General features: G+C 38.8%; 1 protein-coding gene across 2 annotated transcripts in view; it reads right to left on the bottom strand.

Annotated features, from left to right (window-relative positions):
• LOC109038244 (acyl-CoA Delta-9 desaturase) overlaps positions 1-23,319 on the bottom strand; it is a 62,540-nt gene extending 39,221 nt beyond the window's left edge. Inside the window, exons 1-5 of one of the 2 annotated variants that reach the window (XM_072304668.1) lie at positions 23,065-23,319; positions 11,328-11,629; positions 6,713-6,843; positions 1,903-2,108; positions 974-1,159 (exon numbers count right to left, since the gene is read on the bottom strand). In XM_072304668.1, coding sequence (XP_072160769.1) covers positions 974-1,159; positions 1,903-2,108; positions 6,713-6,843; positions 11,328-11,628 — 824 coding nt within the window. In that variant the 5' untranslated portion in view covers position 11,629; positions 23,065-23,319. Of the gene's footprint in view, positions 1-973; positions 1,160-1,902; positions 2,109-6,712; positions 6,844-11,327; positions 11,630-16,049; positions 16,162-23,064 lie in introns of those variants that run through there. The other variant, XM_072304669.1, reaches the window with a different exon arrangement.
• Between the last annotated feature and the right edge of the window lie 2,665 nt (positions 23,320-25,984).

Consider the following 25,984-nt stretch of genomic DNA (forward strand, 5'->3'; position numbering starts at 1 on the left):
TAAATCATCAGAAAGCGTTATATATGTAATACGTAATCCTCCGAAGATTAATTCGAAAAAAATCGAGTGATCATCATTTCTACTAAAAATATGTCCGAAAAATGTGTTGTCTGTTACGAGGACAAAACTATACCAGTTATCCTGAAACCACCCTTAAAGAGCTGATCTCACATTATTTTTTCTAACTTTTTTGAGGTGTTTCACACCGCGAAGACTATTTTTCAGTTTGAATTTATGCATCGATAAAAGTCAATATCTTGTTTGGGAATTGCATTCAATAATTTTTGCTTTGCAAAGTGTGTTCCACGTGAAATTTTGAAAAGATAACATGAATCATAATGCTTTATTTCGCACCTTGTCTAGTGGTCCATTTCTACGATTACACTAATTTTCGACGATTTACATTGTATTTGTTATAATTATGTCTTAACTTGCGACTTAAAGTCATATTTTCTCAACTCCGTCTACAACGGGGTAACTCAATATTTTGTCCTCCGTCTTCGAACCCTTATTCTTGCTGCCTCATAAGTCTTTCATAATAGTGTTCTCATGCAATCTATTTTTTTCAGAGCCACGGAAAACGATATTCAGCTCCCAGAAAGAATCCCTTTGCCAAAATGAGACTTGCCGTCTTTTTATGGCACGGTGAGTATATGGGCGTTTTCAAACTTCGGAGTTTGGTTTTTTCGGAACGAAAAAACAAATTACTTATCCTGTCAATTTGAAATTCGGAAACAACATTTTTTGAAAAGAATAATAAATACAAGATGCGAATGACCTTAAAACGACTTTTCTCAAATAAAACACATTTTTCTAAGTTTTCGAGTCGGGCAGTTAATTCGAAACAAAACATCGAAGTGCTCCATCAAGTTGCTAAAAAGGACTGACTTAAAGATTCCGATCATTTTAATGGCTGTGCGCAATTTCAGTCACTAAAAAATCGCGACCATTTACAGCATGTATTGACGCTTACCCTGAGTACGGTCTTGTCCCAATAATATGGGCCCAGCTGTTCACTAGCCAAACCAGGTTATTTGTGATGTGAATTCGACCTAAGCTCGACATCATGAATGACGTCATCAGATCTTCGCCCCACAGGTAGTATGGAATTGCTGTAGGTATTATCACTGCCAGGAGGGTGAACAAGGATTTGTAGTACCTGGAAACAGATATGAAGTGGCGATTATTGACCGAAAATTGAAAGGAAATAAAAGGAGGAACTTGCAAGATGGCTAAAAATACACAATAATACACCGAGACGTTTCCGCTCAGAACCGAGCCATTCTCTGTCTGAGAAATAAGTCAAAAATGAAATAAGAAATCGAAAAAACTTATAACCCACATGATGAGGGCCGAGATTCGAGAACAACACGGAACACCTGTTATTCTTGAATCTCGGGCACCATGATGTAGTTTGCAGGTATTTTTTAATTTTTTTTATTTTTCACTTACATTTTTCTCCGACTAAAAATGGTTAAGTTCTGAGCCGAAACGTTTCGGTGTTTTGTTGTGTATTTTTAGCCTCGTTTTCCGTTTTCCCCCCTTGTTTATGCGTGTTAATTGGATGATTTATTTATAATTTTAAGGAGAATAGAGGATTCGCTCGATCTAATTTTCCGCTCAGACGATACTGGGCCCATTTTCTCGCAACATAATCTCTGGAGTCACCACGGTTTTTACAAAACGGCTACTCCTGCTCCGATCGCACAGGCGAGAGCAGGAGATAGGGGCGGGGCATGCATGATCGATTTTCGATATTTCCTCATTTGAAGCTGTGGCAAAGAATCGATTTATAAGGTGTTCGCTGCGAACACCCTGTATACAGATCCTTTTTCATGGGTTTAAATGACATCAATCGATACATCGCAAAGTACGCCTCGCCACTGGGAGGAGTGTACTCACTTTTTCTGGAACATGACGAGCGGGTCTGCGTTCATGTCGGACATGTCGACGAGTTTCCCTTTGGCGATGACGTCGGGGTGTTTGCGGACCATGAGCCAGCCGACGTGGGAGAAGAAGAACCCGCGGCTGGCGTTGTGCGGGTCGGCGTCCGTGTCGCTGTACTTGTGGTGCTGCCGGTGGTCCCGCACCCACACCCACAGGCAGTTCTGAAAACACCCCAAAAGATAGCTCAGTTGCAAGTCACGCAACGGATTACTGGGAGGGGGTTGCAACGATCGCGAAAGGTACTTACTGTCACTACCTACAAAATGAATTGAATCGGTGAGAACGAAAACACAACAACTCAACTCATAAATGCTCAAGTTTCATCAAAGAGAGTTAGTTTTCCTAAAAGTCATTGAAATCAACGCACCTGTTTCAACTTGAACCTTTAAAGTGTCCCTAAGTACTTGTCTTTCGGCGCCAAAAATCTTTTTCGTGTGCCAATTAACTTCTTCAACTACTGTGCAGTTTTGCGTGTGTCTTGATTATTTTCATTTTTTTCGAATTGGAGTGTTTTCGTTCTCACTGATTCAATTGTCACGCGCTAAAAATGAGCTGGATGTTAGTAGTTTTTTAATTTTTCGTCATCTTAAATTACAATGGTCCAAAACTCCATACAGAGTGTACCTGGGCAAAAACTTCAAAATTACAAGTTTATAAACGCTGACTGCGCGAGTTTAAATGATCGCACTAAACGTAGTCCGCACTAAACGCATGTCCGCGCCTGCAAGATTGCATGGATACTTCAAGCATTGCGCGAACACCACGGTGCGCACTTTACTCGTCAAAATTCGTGATTCCTCTACACGGTGTCTTGCCTACTGCGCTGTGCTTACACCATTTCCGACTGAAGTACACGGGACTTGGCAATTCTGGGATCGTAGGATCGTAGAAAGAGCCTCCCAAAAAGTGGCCCCTTTTTTGAAACTCGGGGATTTCATTCGTATGTGGCTGAAATGAAACCTTATGGTGAGACAAGCCTCCAGTAAAAATTTTAGCTTGAGTATACGTCTAGTTTCCGAGATACAGCGTTGCAAAGTTTGCATATTTAAGCTTTAAAAATTCGCATATTTTCAAGTATCTTATTTTCGAAAACACCTCCATCGGACATTTTATGATATTTTGTGACATTTAACCAACAGTTAGTCTTATTATTGAATGCATACATCTATTGATACAATAATACTGCTAATTCTCTTGATACAACGTTGCAAAGTTGACACCAAAGACCTATAAAAAATGCTCATTTTGGTTAGTTTTTTTATAAAAAGACGAACTTACTGATCACCAAAATATATGTTTATGGGGTTTAGGTGTAATTTTATAATAAGATACGTCTTCCATATAGGCCTTACCGCGAGCGTAAGCACAGATTCAATGATACAGCGTTGCAAAGTTTATTTATTTGAGCTTTAAAAATGTTTATATTTTGAAGTTCCGCGTTTAAAGAGCGATTTTCGTGGATCTTGTTTTCGAATTTGAGGAGTAAAATCTACCCACGTGTCATTTGTAGATGTATGTTCGAATAAACAGGGATACTTTGATTGGTGGTGGTACAGCGTTGCCAAGCTAACAACGTTAAACTCTTGAAATTATTATTTATGGTAGTTAAAGATGACGTCTATGAATGTAATACCTGATATCAAGGCAAAATATCGAGGGTTGATGTCAGTTCCGAGTGACAATTGGTATTGGCAAAAATACTATGATCAAGTTTATTAATACTTCTTTTAAAACGATAAATAAATGAGAAATTAAAATAAGGAATCCTCTAAGAATTGATATTTGATTTTTGTTTTTTATAACTTTGCTTTACTTTTTTAATTTTTATTTTATTTATTTTATTTTTTTACATGTTTAATGTTTTTACATTTTTTAAATAACAATTATAATTTTTTTTATTTTTTTCTTCATTTTTTTTTCATTTTTTATATTTATTTTTTTTTTTGCATGAATTTATCACACATCGGTACAAGTTCTGCCTGCAAATCTATGGACAATGTCTTGACACTCTTGACACTGTCGCTAATCTTAAACTTTAACATTAAGAAAAAAAAAGAAAAAACAAATAAATGATTAAATGAACACTAAAGGAACAAGAACGGATGCAATGGATGAACGCATTATTTTTTCAAGGCGTAATAAATGTATTCTCTAGATCAAGATTAATTTATACTTAAAAAAACTCGAAATATTCCGTATTCTATGTTTATTTTTTAATTTTTCTTAACAAAAGGTCGAATTGGCAACTATGGCGAGGCAGAATTTGTTGGATTTTGAAAGAAACGCTGATGATGAGTATTCCATTAAGCATGACAAAGTCTCTTGAATTTGATTTTGAAATCAGATTATTATTTTTGGAAGTATCCTAATTTTAAAATTATTTTATGTATAAATGTTGAAGGAAAACAAAAAAATAGGCAACAGTGTAATTTTTTATACCAATTGTCATCTAGTTCTAACTAGAGTCCTAACATTTTGCTTTAAAATACCGAGACATGTTTGATCGAAGTTTTTTTTTAATAAAAAAACAATAGAAAAGACATGTTCAGAGGTATAAGATGTAAACTTTGCAACGCTGTGTTACTTGAAATTATTGTAGCCTTACATCAATGCACTATGCATCCACGAGTACCACTAGGGGTTAATTTCGTGCCACAAAATACAATTGGACATTCACTAAAATTGGTTTTTAAATAAGAAACTCAAAAATATGAGTATTTTTAAAGCTCAGAAAGGTAAACTTTGCAACGTTGCACTACCTAAACAGGGGTCATACATAAGCTGAAACTTTTACTGGAGACTTGCTTTATCATTATGCTTCATTTACGCTTTGTTTCAGTATTGTAAAGTTCACTCTCATGTTAGTTTTAGGAAGATAATATTTGAAAATATGAAGATTTTTAAAGCTTAAATATGCAAACTTTGCAACGTTGTATCTCCGAAACCAGACGTATACTCAAGCTAAAATTTTTACTGGAGTCTTGGGTCATCATAAGGTTTCGTTTAGGCCACATTTGAATGAAATCCCCGAGTTTCACAAAAGGGGCCAAAAAAGGCCCTTTTTTGGGGAGGCTCTTTTACATCCCTGTTCTTTGTCTTGCGTGGTGTACTTTCTGAAGCAAGGAGCGTAAAATCTGTGTTGTCGCCATCATAAAATGATGATAGAGGAAGTTCAATGGCATAATAAGTGGGTGAGGGGAATTAGAAAATAAGAACTTAATTTGCAGAAAACTTCACGCATCCCTTTGTTTTCAGTGGTAATTTTTTGAAATTTTCTTTTGATCTTTAAAGATCAATAATCTCTTTCAGAAGTTGTCTAAATGAGTTAAAGACCGCTCGAGATGAAGGCACTCTTAAAGTGAATCGTTACTTTTGAAAATTTGCAAACAGTTGAAGAAAACAGGATGGATGAAATATTAGCCCTACATCACTGATTCACTCATGTCAATTCTTCATTTAATGAGGCCTTTTGATCACCCACATTCATCGAGATTGGATTACTGGAGTGCAGACTGATTGTTTGAACGCGAAACTGAATGATACCACTATTCAAACTTCGAAGTACGCATTTTACATAATCGACTAATTGAATGAACTTCATTCACCCTACAATCTTAAGCATCCCTACAACCTCGTTAAGTCGATGGTGAAACGGCAGAAATGCACATCAGTGGCGAGGCATGAGTGATCGATTATCGATATTTCCCCATTTTGAAACGATGGAAAGAATCGATTATTAAGGTGTTCGCTCGGCACCTACACCCTACATATTGATCATTTTCCATAGGTTTAAATGACAGATCGATTGATGTATCGCAAAGCACGCCACGCCACTGATGCATATCTCGGTTTCTGGCGTCGCAGACTTCCTGTCATACTTTATTTTTTTCATGAAAATTTCTCGACGTAACTTGTTGAAAATTTCAGTGATTTTTCTTCTGTTTATGAAGAATATTCTAAGATTACCTCAAGCCATGGTGTTGGTTTGGTCTCCTTTTTTAAAAGAATAAAATTATAGCGGAGATTTCGAAACCCCGCAACCGAGTTACGCATTTTTCAGGGTTGCCACAGTCAGGAAAACCGGGAAATGTCAGGGAATTTTAGAAGGTAAGGGAAAACCGGGAAATGATAGGGAAAATGACGAAAATGTCAGGGAAAATGTTTTAAATCGCCTTCATTTTCTTCCTAGAATGGGTTTGAGATTTTTAACAAGAAATTTTGCCTGAAAACTACGTATTTTATAATTATGCCTTCTTAGCCATCTGTCACATTTTCAATTGTCAGGAAATATCACCAAAATGTGTCAGGGCAATCAGGAAAATGTCAGAGAAATGTCAGGGAATTTCATTTTCTAAATTCTGTGGCAATCCTGTTTTTTTGCTGTTTCATCGTCAAAGTGTGATTTACGTCAGCAATACAAGCTTACGCCTGAAAATTCTTCCTATCATTGAATCAAGGTAAAATTCACCTCTTCGCCAAATGTTAAACATTTCTTTTGAAAATCAAATTTTTCCGAAGAGATCTCTAGTGCTAAAAATCGTTGAATTTTTTTTTTATGTCATGCACATTTTTACAGAGAATTCTTTCTTACATGAGCAATGAATTATTTTGTCCAAAATGAGAAAATGAATCAGAATTTCAGCCCTCGTGTAATATTCGACTGTTGGCCTAGGCATTTGACAAAATTCCTGATTTTACTACTTTGTTGCGACGTGTACAAAGACTTTCAGGAGGAAACTGTATAGGAGAATATAGTAGAACATACTTGTGCGGTAAGAACTTGGCTGAATACTAGGAACGCCCTGAGCCCGGGAACAGCCTTGTAGCTTCGATGAGTAAACAGTCTGTGGGAACCCATGGTTGTCACCAGTCCAGCAAATGCCATCAATAGAATCACTGTAAATCAAATAGGGTCCTATCAATAGACTTGCCATCTCATCCAAAGCTTTCACATCTAAATGGACTGAATTTCTCATAGTAGAACAAAGTCACATTTCAAGAGAAATGAGTAAGGAGTAGTTCTCAGCTTAACAAGCTCCATATTTTTTCCTATCGAAAACTCAAAGTCAAGACTAAATTTTTTAATATAAAAATAGGTTTTGAGCTTTATTTGGACCGCGTTAAGTACCTAGGAAGGAACCAAGTCACATCAGCTATTGCCAAATTCAATTGGGCAATCCAATTTTTTACGCAAGGACGGTTGTGCGGATTTTTATACAAATTTTAGTGAATTTTCTGCACAGTACAAAGCTGATTCCCTAAAATTTTCGAAGGAATCTGCACTTTGTCTCTTGTAAAAAATGAAATTGCCCAATTAAAAATAGCTGATGTGACCTGGCTCCTTTCTGATAAACTCGGTCCATTCCCGACTTTTAAAAGGAATGACCTTTGAACCTCTTTTACTCCGTTCGAGCTTAATGTAACTTAATGATCTGCGGGCTGATTCTTGAAATTGGTAGACAAAGTGATGGACAAGAAAAAAAGTATATGGAGGAATCCAATTGGTGGAAGCCGGTGGTTGCGCTGAACGAAGGAGGTAGGTAAGAGACCTACTAACGACAACCAACGGGAGACCCGATTATTGGTCCATAATTTTCTCCCTTAGTCTACAAGAACTACCCATTTCAACCTAGGGGATCGCTCTATACCTCCTAGTTCCTGTGTCATTTTTGTCTATAGCTTTGCCTATCAATTTTAACAACTAGCCCGCCAATTGAACTGGCTGTAAATGTCATAAATACGATTTAAAATTAAACCTACCATAACAGCAGGTGCCGTAGCAGGTTGTCAAACATGTCTCATAATCTCTTCTAATCCCTTCTCAAAAATTAAGCTGAATGAAATCTGATTATCTAAATTTTAATTCGATGAACTTCAAATTCAGTTAGAATGAATTTCCTCAAAATATATTTAATGTCATAAGAAATAAAATGATTCGTTTTGACAAAGAATTTCCAGATTATTGTTTTAAGAAATAATTTGATGAATTCAAGAGGTTTCATCATTTGGAAAAGGATAGCATGTAGATCCAAGGTGAGCCATGTAACTTTAGGAGATGAGAGGGTTGATTTCTTTTAATATCATCAGAAACCATAGAAATATTGAAATTTTTCTAAAAGTAACTAAATGAGCCTAGTCGCGGTATCAAACAGAGACACAATTGCGTTCATTCATCGTCGTGTAAGCAGGTAACTATTTGTAGTTTTGGCAGGAAACAAAGTTTTCATTTTTTATTTTTTTAAAACGGGTCTTTTGAAATATCTAAGTTTAGGTTTCGTTTTTTTCTCCGTATGTTCATCCGTGCATTGCCTCCCGATGAAATTGAAAACTTCTAAAGAGCTTCCTATCTCTCTCTCTATTCTTTCCTTGCTGTCATTACGCACCAGGTATCATCTTACTATAACTTCAATGTTCCACATTCATTTTCATGTTTTCATTACATTTTGCTTAAATTAAATCCAAGAAGAAAGGAACTAAAACGACCACCATTTCAAACTGATAAATTTATTCATAAAGCGCAATAAAGGAGCAAAGGGATCTTTTTTTATGTATCTCAAATTTCGCAAGGAACACAATGGTGCCACTGGTTTTCTCTGAAATCATCTTGAAACCGTAAATAAACTCTCAAAGTTGAGGCCGAAATGGAAGAGATATCCCACGTTACTCTCTGAGTCCACCATATATCAAGACAAACTCTCTATGCAAAGATAGGGAGCAAATACATGAACAGGGTTGCCACTTTGTTTGTGCACTCCAAAAAGGAAAACACGGCAACCTTGCTAATGTACTTGCTCCCTATCTTTGCATAGAGAGTTTGCCTTGATATAAAGGTGGACTCCGAGGGTAGCGTGGGATAACTCTTTCATTACGGCCTCAACTTGGAGAAGTTTTTTTTTTTTTTTTTTTTTTGAGCTTTGAAGATGATTTCAGAGAAAACCATCGGCACCAGTGCTTCTCGAGAAATTTTACGTAGGATAAATTACATAAATCGCAAATTCCTGACACCTGCAAGAGCTCTACAATCAAAGGGAACTCTATTTACTGCGACGTGAGCCCTGACTAGCGTGTATTCTTCTAGACCTCAGAGCTCACAGTGGAATAGTTATAGTTCCTTTTGATCTTAATGCGTAGAATGCATGCATCGAAAAACCAAAATAATGACGGTTAGGAGATACTTCCGATAATTTTCGTTGTACTATTCGTGTTCTGCGTGAAATTTTAATGAATTTTAATTTGAAAATTTAATTTGAAATGAGATTTTAATTTTTTCACAGTGCTGGAGTTCACATGTTGCCTAGGGGTCCATTAAATGGACCGCGTTTAGCAGATGGGAACCAAGCCACATCAGCAATTGCCAAATTTGACCGGGCAATTTAATTTTTTCCACAAGAGAACGCTTATGCGGAATCCTTTGAACATTTTGAAGAATTTGCTTCGTATTATGCAGAAAATTCACTAAAATTTGCACAAAAATCCGCACAACCGTTTTCAGGTAAAATACTAAATTGCCCAATTAAAAGCAATAGCTGACGTGGCTTGGTTCCTTCCTGCTTAACGCGGTCCAAATTTTAATCAAGGAAAATTTTGTGTTCATGTTTTCATCACATTTGCTTATAGTCCAAGAGCCCCACAACATTCAGGGACAAACTCGTGACACAAGTTTTGGGGACTTAGATCAATATCTTCAATTGAACGTATTTCTGCCAAACGGAACTATGTGCAATGAGACATGAGTCCTGAGACCCATAAGAATATATGCATAACAGGGCTCACGTCTTAATGCACATAGTTCCGTCAGTAGAAATACGTCCAATTCAATAACTACCCAACTATCTTTGTCAGTGCAGATTGAAATTGTCAAAACTTGTGTCACGACTTAGGCACTAAATGAATCAGTGAGAACGAAAATACACCAACTACGTAACTCAATAATCCTCGATTTCCATTAAAGACCGTCAATTTCATAAAGGTCATTGAAGTTAGCATGTCCGTTCCAATTTGGACCTTTGAAGTGTCCATAAGCCGGCCGGTTGGCCTGGTGGTCAGCGCGTCTGACTTTAGGTCAATACGTCCCGGGTTCGAATCCCGGTGGTGGCGTCTAATTTTCACAGAATTGACGAGTAGATCTGCTGAAACAGATTCTCCTCGGCCCTAATCCCTGAAAATTTGAAAAATTTGAAGCCTGGAGCATGGATGTGCCTAAATCCCTCGATGTCTATGGACAATGAACATAGTCCAAAGTTGGCTGAAGGTGCTAGACACGAAGCCATAAAACCAGCAGGGAAAAAAAAGTGTCCATAAGTATCTGTCCTTCGGCACCATTAATTTTTTCTTAGACTAAATTATTTTCCTCCTGTGCAGTTTTGTGTGTGTCCTCATCAGTGGCGTGGCGTGAATGATCGATTATCGATAGTTCCCCATTTGAAGCTGTGGTAAAGAATCGATCATTAAGGTGTTCGTTGCGAACACCCTGTATGTTGATCCTGTCCTATAGGTTTAAATGGTGGGTCAATCGATGTATCGCAAAGCACGCCACGCCACTGGTCTTCATTATTTTCATTTTTTCGAGTCTGTGTGTTATCGTTCTCATTGATTCAAATGGACCGAGTTTAACAGAAAGGAACCAAGCCACATCAGCTATTGCCAAGTTTAACTGGGAAATTAAATGTTTTACGAGAGAACGGTTGTTCGGATATCTTTGAAAATTTTAAGGGATTTGCTTCGCACCATGGAGAATTTTCAGTGAAATTTACACAAAAATCCGCACAACCGTTTTTTTGTATGTATGTATGAGCCGCTTTTACGGCGCGCTTGGGCGCTCTGCGACGCCTATTCTCCACAGGAATCTGTCATGGCAGAGATCCTCCGGAAGCTGGCATCTCTCTATCTCTTCATGGATGCCCTCTACCCACCGTTTGGCTGGACGTCCTCTCCGTCGCCTTCCTGGGGGATTTCACTCCAACACCTTCTTCGGCAACCTGGTATCAGCCATTCTCTGCACATGCCCATACCATACCAATTGCTTGGTCATGATATCGTGCACATCGTTTTTTTGTAAAAAATTAAATTGCCCAATTAAATTTGGCAATAGCTGATGTGGCTTGGTTCCTTCCTGTTTAACGCGGTCCAAATATCCTCTGGCTCTAGGATCTATCCTAGATTCTATCCGTCCATCAAAGCAACAAAAAGGACGCGGAACCCGGCCAACAACTGCCTTATCGCGGGGACGTTGGCCATCCTCAAGAGGGACCACCCCGCGGACACGATCATGAGAACGAAAGTCTTGTTGGACCAGACGAAGCGCAGGAAGTCGACGATCCCCTTCTCGACGACGGCGCTGAGCGGGGTCTCGCGCGGGAGGGAGTCGCAATGGCACTTACTCCAGGCTTTCGTGGGCCACTTGGAGTCGAAGAAGAAGAGGTAGATCGTGTAGAGACTCGCCACGTAGAGCGCTAGGAATCCGAGGGCGTTCGGGATCCAGACGATCTCGGTTTGGGGTCGGTCCTCCGCTCGGCGGATCGGCATCGAGCGGACCAGGTCGTTGATGTCGTCCTCGAAGTCCATGTAGTCGTCCTTCTGCAGGTTTGTGTTCTTCGGGTCCATGTCCTTCCTCGGAGGCTCGTCCATCGCGGGACTCGACGTCCGGCTCTTGCAAGAGGTCTCCGTCGCTGTTTCCACCATCCTGTCGGACAACAGAATACACACTTTGAGTATATGTGATAGAAGGGACCTGAGCACATCGCGGAACTTTCGTAAGCCGTGTGGACAAAAATCGTAAGCGACGTTAAAATAGACCGACGAAACCATGAACGCAGGCTGCTTGGACCGGCCATAAGGCCGATCTGCCATTGGCAGATACGCCCCCTTTGCGCGCCGAAAACGCGCCCCTCTCACAGACAGCAAAATAAGAAGAAAAAATTACGACCGAGAATATGTGAGAAAAATTTCTTAAATGAACGGAAGAAGAGAGGGTTAGGAGTAAAGAAGGGTGCTTTAACGCATGATAATGGGGAACAGAGGTCCAAGAACTACTTTCTGAGGCGTAAACAATTTTCTGTGAAATTTTCACCTTCTTGACATATAGGCGCTTTATCATCCCCCTCATTCATTCGCTATGTGTAACTCCCTTAGAAGCGATGTTCGGTTCGATTTTTAGACATATTTATACCTTTAAACATATTTCCTCCTTTTCAAATGACTATTGATTTGGACATACTATAGCATAGCTCTGGCAAACTTGATCTTAACTTATCTCGAAATTCAAAAATAAGAAACGTCTAAAATGTAAACGCGATACAACTATTTGCGCAAGATGGATGTTCACATTGCAGATGAAAAGTGTAAGACGCGATGCCGTGAGTCGTGAACTCGCAATGCTCTGCTCTAGTTTGAAGCAACATTACAAATAAGACAAACGCAAACGAACACAATATGGAGATAAAGCGAGGGAAAGGATGCGCGTTAACGACGGCGCAGAGATACAACTATTCGTACTTGATGGACGTCCATGCCGCATCTAAAAAATTGAAGGCGCGATGACGCGAAGCGTGAGCTCTCAATGCTGTGCTTCACGTTCAATTTTGCACTTTTTACTCCGTGCGATCAATAAACTTTGGACCTGAAAATAGCGTAAACTTATGCTGATTTGCACAAATTTTCTGAACCCCTTACCATGTAGAGAATGCCCTACCAGGAAATATCACATTACGCCCCTTTAACCAGCCAAGGGTCTACGCCCTCAGATGCGAGCCAGTCCGACCCTGCATAAACGGCATGAAGTATTCAATGGAGGCGGCAGGCGGGCAGCCAGCGCGAAACACGCATTGGCGCCTACAAACCTAACAGGGATACTTCACTCGTTGCGCAATGCGTGAAGTATCCCTGTTAGGTTTGTAGGCGCCAGTGCGTCGCCGCTCCGCTTTGTGTTAGTCTCTAATATTTAATCTGGCGGAGTCAGCGTTATTTAACTCATGATTTTGAAATGTTAGCACATCCTATATGGATTATTCTCATTTTAATTGATGAAAAAAAATATGTATTAAAGGGAAATATAATGAGTGTTTTGTAAATATTAAGGTGGTTCCGTATCAAACTTAATGATTTCCAAAGCACACAAATTTCTACACAATTTCTTAAAGCCTTTTATAATCGATGGCGAAAAATCAACAGCCAGGCGATAAAGTGTAAAGCCCGACGATAGGAACTATAGCCAGGCTGTATACTTTTTTATCGCTTCGTATAGCCCGGCCGTATGATTTTCTCCGCATTCTACAGCCACCTATATGATTTTCTGTAGCCTTCTTTAGCCGGCTATAAGAATTCCCATAGTATTTTGAAACGCAGCTCTTATCGCCAATTTTTACCAGGGTTAGGTGAATACAGGAGGGATAAGAATGCCTTTGATGGAGCATCATGAACAGGACAATTTTTTGAACCTTGAATAAAATTCAGCGGTTTAACTTCGGAAATCAATCCTCACCGAAGATCCAGTGATTTTTTGCTGCGAAAATACACAAAACGAAAGAAAATTTATTGTAGATATTGCAAATTTTGAGTCAGGCCCTAATTACCCTTAATTTTGTCAAATCATAGAACAACTTAACTATCCTCTTGTTTTCCCGATTATACTTCCGCTGGTTTATGCGATGCAAATTACGCTAGCCCTTTTATCGGGTATTCTCGCTCGTCAAATTTTTGTAGACACGACACATGACATTTTTTTCGACTGAATAATGATTAAAATATAACAAATGCTAAAATAGTGCTAAACGCGTGCTTATAGTGCTGCGGAGCTAAGGAAGAACGCTGTATGAACATTTGAGAGTCGCCCAATTTCCTTTCGGAAAATATTCATTTTTTAAGAAAGTTATCAATATTTTTCCTTGAAATTTTCAGATATTTCCAATCAAATTGCAAACTAAATTTCTTGAGAAATCGAAAGAAAAATTTTCACAAATGATCTTCAAAATTAGTGATTTTTCGAGGGAAATTTGGCAACGCCTGAAGGTTTATACGGCGTTTTGCCTTAGCACGGCAGAATACAGAGTAGATAAGGGACAGAGTAGATAAGGGACATAGTAAATAACGGACAGAGTAGATAACGGACAGAGTAGATAAGGGTAGATAACATTTCTCGCACGAAGGAGCGTAACTCAATTCCAAGGTTGCGAAGTTGACTCAAACAATATTATTTTTCACACGAACGTACAAGTGTGTACTTATGTCAATTTTTTTTTATTTTCGTATGGGATAAGAGGAAAAATCAGCGTGATTTTAAGTAAAAAAAGACAAAGATTCTCCTGCAAAAAATGCAATTTGCGAGGGAAATTTGGCAACTTTGAAATGAAGTTACGTTTTTTGTGAGGTCAACGACGAAGTGTTGTGTCTACAAAAATTTGATGATGAAGTCGCATCCGAAATGCGCATCGCAAAAAACAGCGGAAAAAAATACGCATAACTCGTTTGCGGTGTCTGAAAATCTCCGCCTCTTTGTTATTATTTTAAAGGAGGACAAATTGACATCATTCTTGAAGTTTTTGAAGAACTTTCTTCGCACAGAGAAGAAAAATTACGGCAGTTTTAAAGAATTGCCGCTGAATAGTTTTCCGTTTAAAAATAAAGTATGACAGGAAGTCTGCGACGTCGCAAACCGAGATATGTGATTGCCGACTTACACCGTGAATATACACCTTAGTATTGTACGAGATATCTTCGTATGGTTCACGGACCGAGAATCATTAGTTTATTCTCGACTATTAGTGGTGTTCCATATGCACCACCAGGCCTTCATTGCCCTGCTAAAAATGATGAGTAGGCTATTCAGGATTCGCCGACTCACATGAGTAGAATTTCCTACTTACATGAGTAGAAATCCTACTCATATCACTAAAATATTCTACTCATAAGAGAAGAAAAGTTCAACTCATATGAATTCAATTTTTTTCATTTTTATGAAGTGGTGTTTTTGACCAGGAGACACCGACATGATAAGTAAATTTGAAAAATAAGAACATTTTGTTCTTATAATTTTTTTGATGCGATGACTAGTTTCTGAGATATCGGATACGGTAGATTCAACGCTGAACTCATGTGAGTTGAAATCTCTAGTCATATGAGTTGGAATCTCTAGTCATATGATTCGGCGAAAAGTGAATAAAGAAATTCTGCTCATATAAGTTGAATTTATGCGTATAAGTTAAAATTCTAATCATATGAATTGCATTCTATTCATATGACTATGATTTTCTACTCATTTGCACTCACCATTTTTAGCAGGGTGGTTTATAAAGCCATAGATTTTTCTTCGTGCTGCCCGCTTCGCAGTTCAACCCCCAAAGGCGCTTCGCGCCCCAGACTTGTGCGTTACGTGTCAGTGGCGAGGCGTGAATGATCGACTATCGATTTTTCCCCATTTGAAGCTATAGTAAAGAATCGATTATTAAGGTGTTCGTTGCGAACACCCTGTATCCTGTCTATCGATCTCCGTAGCTTTAAATAGCAGATCAATCGATGTATCGCAAAGCACGCCTCGCCACCGTTACGTGTTTCTCTTATGATCTGACACTATTAAGGTGAATCCAGGCTTGGAACTTTGCGATTTCGCCACCACGTCGCGCTGCTCAGAATTGCCGCATATATTCGCCAAAATAATAACATATTCAAGATTGGGGATCCAAGGGATATAGCAACATACTTGAGGAACACTCGGTAAAAAAATCTTCTCAAAATTCCCAAAAATAAAGTCGTAACTACGGCAGAAAGTAATTCCCATTGCGGCAATGGGAGTGAGAGAGATAGAACATAAGGTATTCGGTTGCGCGCTCGGCCACCGCCGCTGAGTTGAAAGTTTCAGCCGTACTTTCTCTGCGTTCGTAATTCTACTTGCCAATATTTTTGGCTCAAAAAATCAAGCAAAAAATAATCTATATCTTGTGGATCTGCTTTTTGTAATTTGAGGAATATTATTTCAGTAATCGTCGAAGGAAATTTAAATTCTCAGTGGTGACTGGTGGCGCTATCTCTAATCTTGAATTATCCCTAATCGAACCCTGGATTCACCTTAAGGAGGATTTTCGGCCCCCCACAAAGATACAAGAGCTTACCTGGTTGAGCGGCACTCTCACGTAAACCAACACTAAGACTAAACGGGTCGTATCGATTCAGCGCGTATTTAAGGAGGTCACTAAGATCAGGCCCACTGCCGAAATTTCGTCTCCTTCGATTCGAAAAGAGTTTTCTCGAACGATCAACCAGCTTCGATCGGGTGATATTGCCCCATATTTCAAGGGCAAAAATCGACCGGAGATTCGATAACTCGATGTCGGCGCGTGGCACGCAGGAAAAGTCGGTTGATATCAAAGTAGTCAACACGCCACTGGAAAAAAAATCGCTTGCGATCCAGAGCCCAGACTCTTGAAAACAACGACAAGCAAAAATACTCTTGATTCAGTCGGATTTTTGCTTGAATCAAAAGGAAATCCGCTCAAATTAAGAGAATTGACTCTCAATTTAAGCAAAATTCCGATTGAATCAAGAGTATTTCTTCTTGTCGTTGTTTTCAAGAGTCTGGACTCTAGATCCAATTGACTTTTTTTCCAGTGCGGGTAAATTTGCCTGCAATGTTTGAACTGATTCCGAGGCGATTTTAAGCGCTGAGTCCGGGAATGATCTACTTCTCCCTGGGTTAACTTGTTTTCTCACGGAAATATCGGAATTTCCCCCCAAAAATTGCTGTTTTTCCAAAGAAAAGTAAATTTGCCGGAAAATCTGTGCTTGAAAGAGTAAAATGAAGGTCGTTTTCGAATCCAGAAGCCAATATTACCTAAGAAATCGTGCATTGATTGCCTATTTAAGTTTCCTTTCTGTTCCTAATATTGAAGCTACTATGGACAAGTGCTCCTTTTTGCCCATATAACCAACACCATGCACATCCGATGGTTTTGCGTCGGATAAGAAGGAAAAATTGCTTTTTCTCTGGTGACAAGTGGAGCTATCCCGAGTCAATTTTTGTCTCTGAAGCCAAAAATGACCTTCGTTGTCTTCCAAAACCTTCGGAAAATCATGTTTCCAAAAATTGTGGATTTTTATAAGCTGAAAAACGCTTTTTTCTTCCTTTTTTTGGAAAAATCAATTTTTAAAAAAATTGGTTGATTTTAGATTAATACAAAGGTCATTTTCGGCTTCAGCGGCAAACATTTAGTGGGAATATCTCCCCTACCTACCTGAGAATTAAAATTGTCTCCCTCGTTTTCGACGCTAAACATTCGGATGACCTTTACCTACATGGGGTTATGCGAGCGGAAAGGAATACTGTTGTCCAGAAAAACATTGATATCAGGAACAAAAAGGAAACTTACAGTGGCAATCAATACATGGTTCCGTACGTAATTTTGGTTACTGAATCTGAAAACGACTTTAGTTCCTCTCCATCGTTCACAGATTTTCCGAAAAATTCATTTTTCTCCGGAAAAGCTCAATTTTTGAAGGAAAATCCGATTTTTCCGGGGATACTTGAGCTGACCCAAAGAAACGGAGGTAATTTTCGGAGTCAGCGCTAAAATATTTTCGATTAGTGGACACATATGCAGCAAATCTAAAAAAATATTTGTCAACCAGTGTTATCGAACGCACACAAGTTTCTCGGCGCGTGCGTATAAGTTGACAAATAGTCGAATGTACTTACTTAGATTGAAATTTTGATTTTTTTATCCTAATTTTAGACAAAATAATTTGCTGCTCCACAGAGAAAGAATTCTCTGTAAAAATATGCAGCATATAATAGTACTTTAAACGATTTTAAGATCCTGAATGCACATTTCTCGTGAAATTTTCAGCACGTCATAAATCAAAGAGTTTTTAAAATGTTAACATTTAAAGTACTACAGGCATGTAAAAAATAAGGAACAAGGATAGTTCGTGAATTTAAAGAGGTATTCTTCCCAAAATATTGCAAACCCGTGAACTCCTCGCCATAAATTTACAGGATTCCGTAAACTGTCAAAATTCGACTATTCGCCTAGGCATTTGACAGACAAAATGCCTGATTTGACTAATTGCCTTGGACATATATAAGCCAGAGATAGTAGTACCTATTTGCGAAATGTTGTCGGATTGGAGAACAGTTACTGAAAAAAAATTCTCGGCATTTTTACCAAGGTCCGTTGGTACCTTTACCATCTCACTTTTTGTTACCGCTTATTGGTAATTTTACCAAGACAGACTGGTAAGCTTACCTAAAAACCGGTATTTTTACTGTTTTTTTTCAGGTAAGAAAACCACTTTTATTGGTAATCAATTCCCGGTAACTTTGCCATTTTATCTCGGTAATTCTACCACAGTCGATAAAAAACATTGGCGTTTTTACCAAGGTCCAGTAAAATTACCGAGAAAGTTCAATAATTTTACCGAGATTCTTGGTAAAATTACCAATTTCATAAATGGTAATGTTACCAAGAAAAAACTGGGATCAAATAGAACCCTGAATTCTTGGTAATTTTACCCTTTCCTTAGTAAATACACCGAGATTTTTTTTCCAGTGCCTCACCCCCTTAAGTCGGCTCACTCTTCCAAAATATGCAACGTCGTAGCTGTGCGACGCGACGCGTGTATTCGAATTCGAGACGAGGCCTCTTGATCAAGCTTATGCTCGAGCCGTTTTCACGAGCATAATCTTCAAAGCAGTCGCATGTCATTACATACGTACAGCCTCAACTCAGGAAATCGTTAAACGCAGTAATTTTACCGACCGTAACTTCGGTCGATAAATTTACACCTCCGAGTTTTCTAGCTTACTCGAATTTTTGCGCGTCTAATCGTTTGAATGGCATGTGTGTCTTACAACTCGCTTTCAAACTTACACGGAAAAATTGAATGCTGATTTAGCATTTAAAATGTTCAAAAAAAAGGCCGTCAAGTTTCAAATGCTGATTTTACAATACAAAAATGCTAACACAACATTTGAATTTGTTCGTTTTACAGTGGGCGTGGTTAAGTTAGCATTTCTTCAAATGTAAAATCACCATTTGAAACTTGTCGGACAGGTTTTTAACAATATAAATGCTAATTCAACATTTATTTTTTTCCGTGTACGGAATAGGGGCCGTTGCTTCAATCAGAGCTAGATATTTACGATTTTTCTCATGAGATCGTAGTCTGCACGGACCAAAAATCGGAGGAGAGAGGTGTCGCAGTCGGACGAGAGATCGCAGTGGTGGGGATATTTTTGAGCGCCATCTTGGCTTTTTCAGCGGTACAGGTTTCAATCCTGTCATGCTAAGGAAAAACGCCGTAAGAACATTAGAGAGTTGCTAAATTTCTCTGTATGAAATATGTATTTTGGAGGAAAGTAATTCGTACTTTTCCTTGAAATTTTCAGATATTTGGATATTTTCAGATATTATTCAGATTGAATATTCAGAATTTGGCAACGTCTAAGAGCTCATACGGCGTTTTTCCTTAGCACGGCAGGATTGCGGCTCAATACACGCAACTTTGCACTTTTCTCCCGTGAAAAATATCTCTACAGAAACCTGGGAAAATACTTGTGACTTTAGTGCCTTCTCCGCTCTTCAAAAATAGGTGCAAGAATGAAGAATTTGCACAAAAAAACGTTGTCGCTATATTTCAGAGTGCTCCTAGAGCTGAGTTCGCAGTAATTTCTTAACGTTTTTTTTTCTGAAGTGGAAAATTGTAGAGAAATAGATCTTAAAGTGAAAAAATGTGCCACCTGGTGACGTCAATAGACGGTATTTCCTCCTTAAACACATTTTTTTGGCAGAATAGGTCATTTTGTCTTATCTCCTCCACTGATTCTTCAATTTATGAAGCAAGAGTATCTTCGTTTACAGTTCACTCGGTAGTTCTCACTTAAACACGACATTCATCAAAATTCAGACACATACAAATTCTCCATTAAAAATTACTCAACAGCCTTGTTTCCTTTGAAGTTTGCTAAAATTGTCTCTTTTATGCTATGTTCAAGCTTCCTTGATCCTCAAAAGTGAATAATATGCCCCATCACGCATAAAGAGAGGAGCTGTTCCAGGAACAACTTTAAATTCGACCTTTACTCCGATACATGACGGGTGGAATACAATACAATACCAGTGGCGTGGCGTGAATTGCGATGTATCGATTGTTATGCCATTTAAACCTATGAAAAAAGATCGATTATTAGGATGTTCGCAGCGAACACCTTGGTAATCGATTCTTTACCATAGCTTCAAATGGCGAGATATCGATGATCGATTGCAAAACTGCCGACTAAAGTCAAAACTCCGTACCTCTATTCAACTACATCCCAAGCTATATCCTGAGAGTCCACCTCTACATCAAGACCAACTCTCCATGCAAAGATAGGGAGCAAATACATTGACAGTGCTGCCACTTTATTTGGGGAATGTGAAACTGAAAACACGGCAACCCTGCTAATGTATTTGCTCCCTATCTTTGCATAGAGAGTTGGTCTTGATGTAGACGTGGACTCTCAGGATAGCGTGGGATATCCCCTCTATTTTGGCCTCAACTTTGAGAGCGTTTTTTGAGCTTGGGAGTTGATTTCTCGCGAACTTTTACATAAGAATCAATAATCAAATCGCAAATTCCTCACACATGCAACATCTCCATTGACTTGGTTTACATTTTGATCAGGGGAGATTTAGGTAGATCCTTAACAAAACTTTAAATAAGGACGATTTCCGGAAATCTCGAGTAAAATTCAACACTATTATTTAGACGATAGACCCTCGCGATGGGTTTACGATGATTTGCCTTTGTTAATGATTAAAAATATTGAAAACATCCTGCCAGTTTGGAAAATTGTAAGGTAGATTCGCACCTACATTGAAATCGTTGAATCTTTTCCTATGTTTTTTTTTTTTTTTTTTTTTTTCATTTTTTGCAGTGACAATCCGTTGGAATCCCTTGAAACGGCCTGTTTCCGAGATTTTACCATTAAATTTCACCCGAAAAAATTGTGATTTTTAAATTTCTTTATTAAGAATTTAACTTCTAATCACCTGTGCCATATGGGCCTTCCTGAGGAATTTAGTAACGACTATGAAAACGGCCAGACTGCTGTAGGCCTAAAACTGCTGTTATTACACTGCCGTGCTAAGGAAGAACGCCGTATGAGCCTTCAGCCGTTGCCAAATTTCCTCCAATATAAACCAAAATTATTGGGAAAATTGTGAATATTATTTTCCAAAAATTTCAGACAGTTTTGTACGCAATTTAATCTAAAATATCTGAAAATTTCAAGGAAAAATTTGCATGAGTGTTTTCAAAAATATATGTTTTATCCAGGAAAATTTGGCAACTCTCTAATGTTCATACGGCGTTCTTCCTTAGTACGGCAGTACAGTACAGCCCTGAGAAACGGCTTTTATTACGGTCCTAGCTCCGATCCTAGACTGATAGATCGGCAATGCAGTAGGCGAACTATAGATTTGAAGTTGTGTCACTGTTTGAGCGTATGCAAATACTATGTAAATGCGTGAGGGCATAATGAGAGAGGGAGATCAATTAATTAACACTGACCGTCATTGTGCTCGCCGAATGTCGCGTGGCGTAACGAATTTGATAAACGTGATTCGATATCAACCGTCCAGATTCCTATTTTTCGTTTGAAGCTGATTTCGTTTTGATCCAAAGGTCCAGTTACACGATCACATTTAGCCATCAAATTGGGCCTCTCATTGGTCGCATCTTCACCTCAGGTCTTTTTCCACCAACCAGAGCTTCAGTTGGATGGCTCAATTTGATCGTGTACCTGAACCTCAAGCAAAAATCCGATGAATCAAGAGTAGTTTTCTTGTCATGTTTTCAAGAGTCTGGACTCTAGATCCAATGTGTTTTTTTTCCAGCGTTGGCAGAAATACATCCGACTCTGCCGTGCTATCGACGAGAGCGTGAAAATAATGACTAACCCAAATTTTAGGACTCGAGTATCCTTCAAAATATGATACATCTAACGGGTCACTAAAACTTTTTTTTTTTTTTTTAAAAAAAAAAAATTAATATTTTGAAAGTATTATAATTGTAGATTACGTGGTGATTTATTGCATATTTTTTGAGCCAAAATCCTAAACAAGCCCACATTTAAAAGTCCAAAGACTGTGTGTGTCACAAAATAAGACTCAATAAAGAAGTTGGTGTTAATACGGACACCAATCCTGATTTTGAGCTCCCTGAGCGTGATCTGGAGATACTGATTGGGAAAAGACTTCAAGGAAATCCGTGGAACAGACACGGACAGTAGTGGAGCAACGGGGGATAAGAATTATACGTTCATCAATGATTATTCATGAGATTCGAACTATTGGTGTGGTCAGGTGCAACGGCAGTCGCGATCTGGCTTGGGTTATGCCCTCTCGCGTCGCGAGGCCCTGCAAAAACACGCCTTCGTCTAGTGGACCATGAGTTACGTTATGAATCGCAAAATCTGATCAATGATTCAAGAGCAAATTCTCTCGCTTTGCACTTAATAGACAACAACAAATTCGTTCGCCCACTCGGATTAAACGCATTAGAGTTGGTCTTTGGGTAAGGTATACTCCTCCCTCAATCATAATGTAAACCATACAGGGCCTCTTAAGTCAAAGAATTGTTCTAGGAACAACTGGACTGCATTTTGCAATTTGGACCTATAAATTCTGGCTCATCTGAAAAAACACTTATGTGCATAGAGAAACTAATGGCACATACGTTATTTTTAAACCGGGCCGGAATTTATAGGTCCAAATTGCAAAATTCAGTCCAACTATGAATACTGCCGTGCTAAGGAAAAATGCCGTATGAGCCTTCAGGCGTTGTCATAAATCCTTGAATAAAAAACGAATCTACTGGGAAAATTCTGAATATTTTTCCTCCAATTTTTCAGAAAATATTGTCCACAACTGAAAGCGTCTGAAATTGTCAATATATCTGAAAATTTCAAGGAAAAATATGCAAAAATACGTGTTTTATTCGGGGAAATTTGGCAACACTCGAAGGTTCATACGGCGTTTATCCTTAGCACGGCAGAATACGACCCTAGGTCCGTTCAGAGTGACTAAATTTATCAGCCTTACCAGTGAACTAAGCCCTATGGTGAGAATTTCAATGAATCGGTTAACTTACCTTTTTAATCCTTGGTTTTTTCGCACGCTGTCTTCATTCAATGAGACGTTGAGACCGAGTGAAATTCAGCGATGACGTCACACGAAAAAAATCATCATCGAATATTAATTTTAATAATGAGGATCACACTGCGAGGCTAATTCATCTACTAGTTTCCCGGCGGAATAAGTTCCGATTGGAGGCATTCTCGGTTATGACCGAGATTATCGCTTTTTGAGTGCTTCATTGGTAATTTCTCGGTCTTGAAGTGATTCATACTCCGATTTCTGTGGTCCAACTACGACTTGAATCTCCGTAGAAAGTTCCCGATCGAATCTGAAAAGTCTTCGGATCTCGTTAGGTCGTGGTTACTCCACAGAGCCTGTAAAAAATGCCTTTTTGGGGGAACTGCAACACTGAAAAAAAAAATCTTAAATTTGCCGCCAAAAAGTATGTTTTCTTAAATCAAGAATTTTGCTGCATAATACAAACTATTTTTTTTTTTTTTTTTTTTTTTGCTTAACCCAAGCATTATTTTTCTAGTATCAAGAAAAATTCAGCTTAAATCACGATAAAAAAAATTCTTGGCGGCAAATTCAAGAATCATCATGCTTGTGCCAAGCATCTTTTTTTTTCAGGGAGGGATCTTGTTCAAATCGTCGCACAAAGGAACAAGGATAATGGGTGAAATTGGACAAAATGTGGAAACTTTGGAAGCTCGTATCTTTGAAAGTGTGAAAAGGAGAAGTTTAAAAGTGGTTTCGTTGGGTTTGCCATAATGTTGTCTTTCAGACACCCCCCCCCCCCTTAAAATTGTATTTGTTACGAGATCAATATCAAAATTTGTGAATTTACCCAAAAATTTCATAATTGCCCTTTTCTAATACCTCGACACACTATGCATCGTTTCCTTATGAAAAGAACGTAACTGGATTCTAGAAGGGCAGATTGAGTAAAATATTCAATTTTTTTCTAGAATGTATACCACACCTGTAAAATTTTTGTACAGAGTTTGTCTGATTTTTGCATGAGGCTGGCCGAAAAATCGGTAAAATTTTCAGTTAAGGATGCTCGGGATTCTCCCGGTGAACCAGTGGCGTGGCGTGCTTTGCAATAAATCGATTGATCTACCATTTAAACCTATGGAAAATGATCAATGAACAGAGTGTTCGCACTAAAAGCCTTAATAATCGATTCTTTACCACAGCTCCAAATAGGGAAATATAGATAATTAATATACCTAGATAATGATTGAGATTCGCCTCAGTTACGTGTATGCCGTGCTAAGGAAAAACGCCGTATGAGCCTTCAGACGTTGCCAAGTTTCCTTTGATAGAAACCGAATTTACTGGGAAAATTGTGAATATTTTTTTCCCAAAATTTTCAGAAAATTTTGTACGTAATTTAATCTATAATATCTGAAATTTTTCAAAGAAAAATATGCATGAATATTGCCAAAAATACATTAAAAATAATGTTCTTTATCGAGGGAAATGTGGCAGCCCTCGAATGTTCATACGGCGTTCTTCCTTAGTACGGCCGGCCGTGTACTAGTCAGCTCTAGCTAGCTCTCAGGTCGAGCTTTCCTCGGGAAAAGGACGTAAGCCCTCAGCGGGCCGATTATTGGAACTGATAGACAAAGCGATAGACAAAGAAGACATTGGGAGTATGGAGCGATCCTATTGGTTGACATGGTTGGTTCCTATAGACTAAGGAAGAAAATGATGGACTAACTAAAGGTCTCCCGTGGGTTGCCGTTACTCAGTCCGTTACCTACCTCCTATGTCCATTGCCACCACCCGCTTCCACCAATAGGATCCCTCCAAATCCCTTTTGTCGTCTTTGTCTATAGCTTTGTCTATCAGTTTCAATAATCGGTCCGCAGATTTCTCCTCATCGGAAAATGCCTCGATCGCAGACAAGTCTACGCGACGGAAAGCTCACCTTGGCCTTGAATCCGCGTCCTGCCGCGGCCTAATTTTTCAAATTACATAACTGATTTCGAAGTCCGTAATTGTCATTCGGCTAATTTTAGAGTCCGGAGCAAGCTGATTGGCATACAATAGTCCGGCCGCTAGGAGCTCGCGTGGCGACGAAACGCAATTCTTTCGACTTAATCGGCTCGCAAAAACTTTCGTCGTCTTGGAGTGAGTTTGGTCAGGTAGTGCGAAAACGCACCCGGAGTTATTGACTGTTGTATGCTCGTATTCAAAGGCGCTCCTTTCACAGCTCCTTTCCTTAAGAGCTGTTTATCGACCGTGTAAGTCGGCAATCACATATCTCGTTTGCGGTGTCTGAAAATCTCCGCCTCTATGTTTTTTTTTTTTTTTTTTTTTTTTTTTTTTTTTTTTTTTTTTTTTTTTTATAGGAGAACAAATTGACGTCATTCCTTGAAGTTTTTGCAGAATTTTCTTCGCAGCGTGAAGAAAAAGCACTGCAGATTCAAAGAGTTGCCGTTGAGCAGTTTTCCGATTAAAAAATAAAGTAAAGTATAAAATAAGTAAATAAGTAAATAAGTAAATAAGTAAATAAGTAAATAAATAAGTATGACAGAAAGTCTGTGCCGTCGCAAACCGAGTTATGTGATTGCCGACCTACACCGTCGATATGGTTTATATTGTGATTAAGGAGGGCAGGGTCGGACTGCCTCACATCTGAGGGCGTGAACACTTGGCCGGTTAACGGGGCGTAATGTGATATTTCCGGGGGCCCACCCTCTACGCAAAGGGAGGGGGGTCAGAAATTGTTGGTAACTCAGCACAATTTTACGCTATTTTCAGGTTCAAAATTGATTGATCGTATAGAGTAAAAATTGCAAAGTTGAACGTATTGAAGTAACCGATAGACATGTGAAGTGAAAAAAATGAATAAATAATTATAAAATCGAAGCTGCTTGACGCACCCAAGCACCGCCCTTTTCAGAGGTACCGAGCTAAGGCTG

Source organism: Bemisia tabaci, chromosome 9 (genome assembly GCF_918797505.1).
Source record: "Bemisia tabaci chromosome 9, PGI_BMITA_v3".
Lineage (NCBI taxonomy): Eukaryota > Metazoa > Arthropoda > Insecta > Hemiptera > Aleyrodidae > Bemisia > Bemisia tabaci.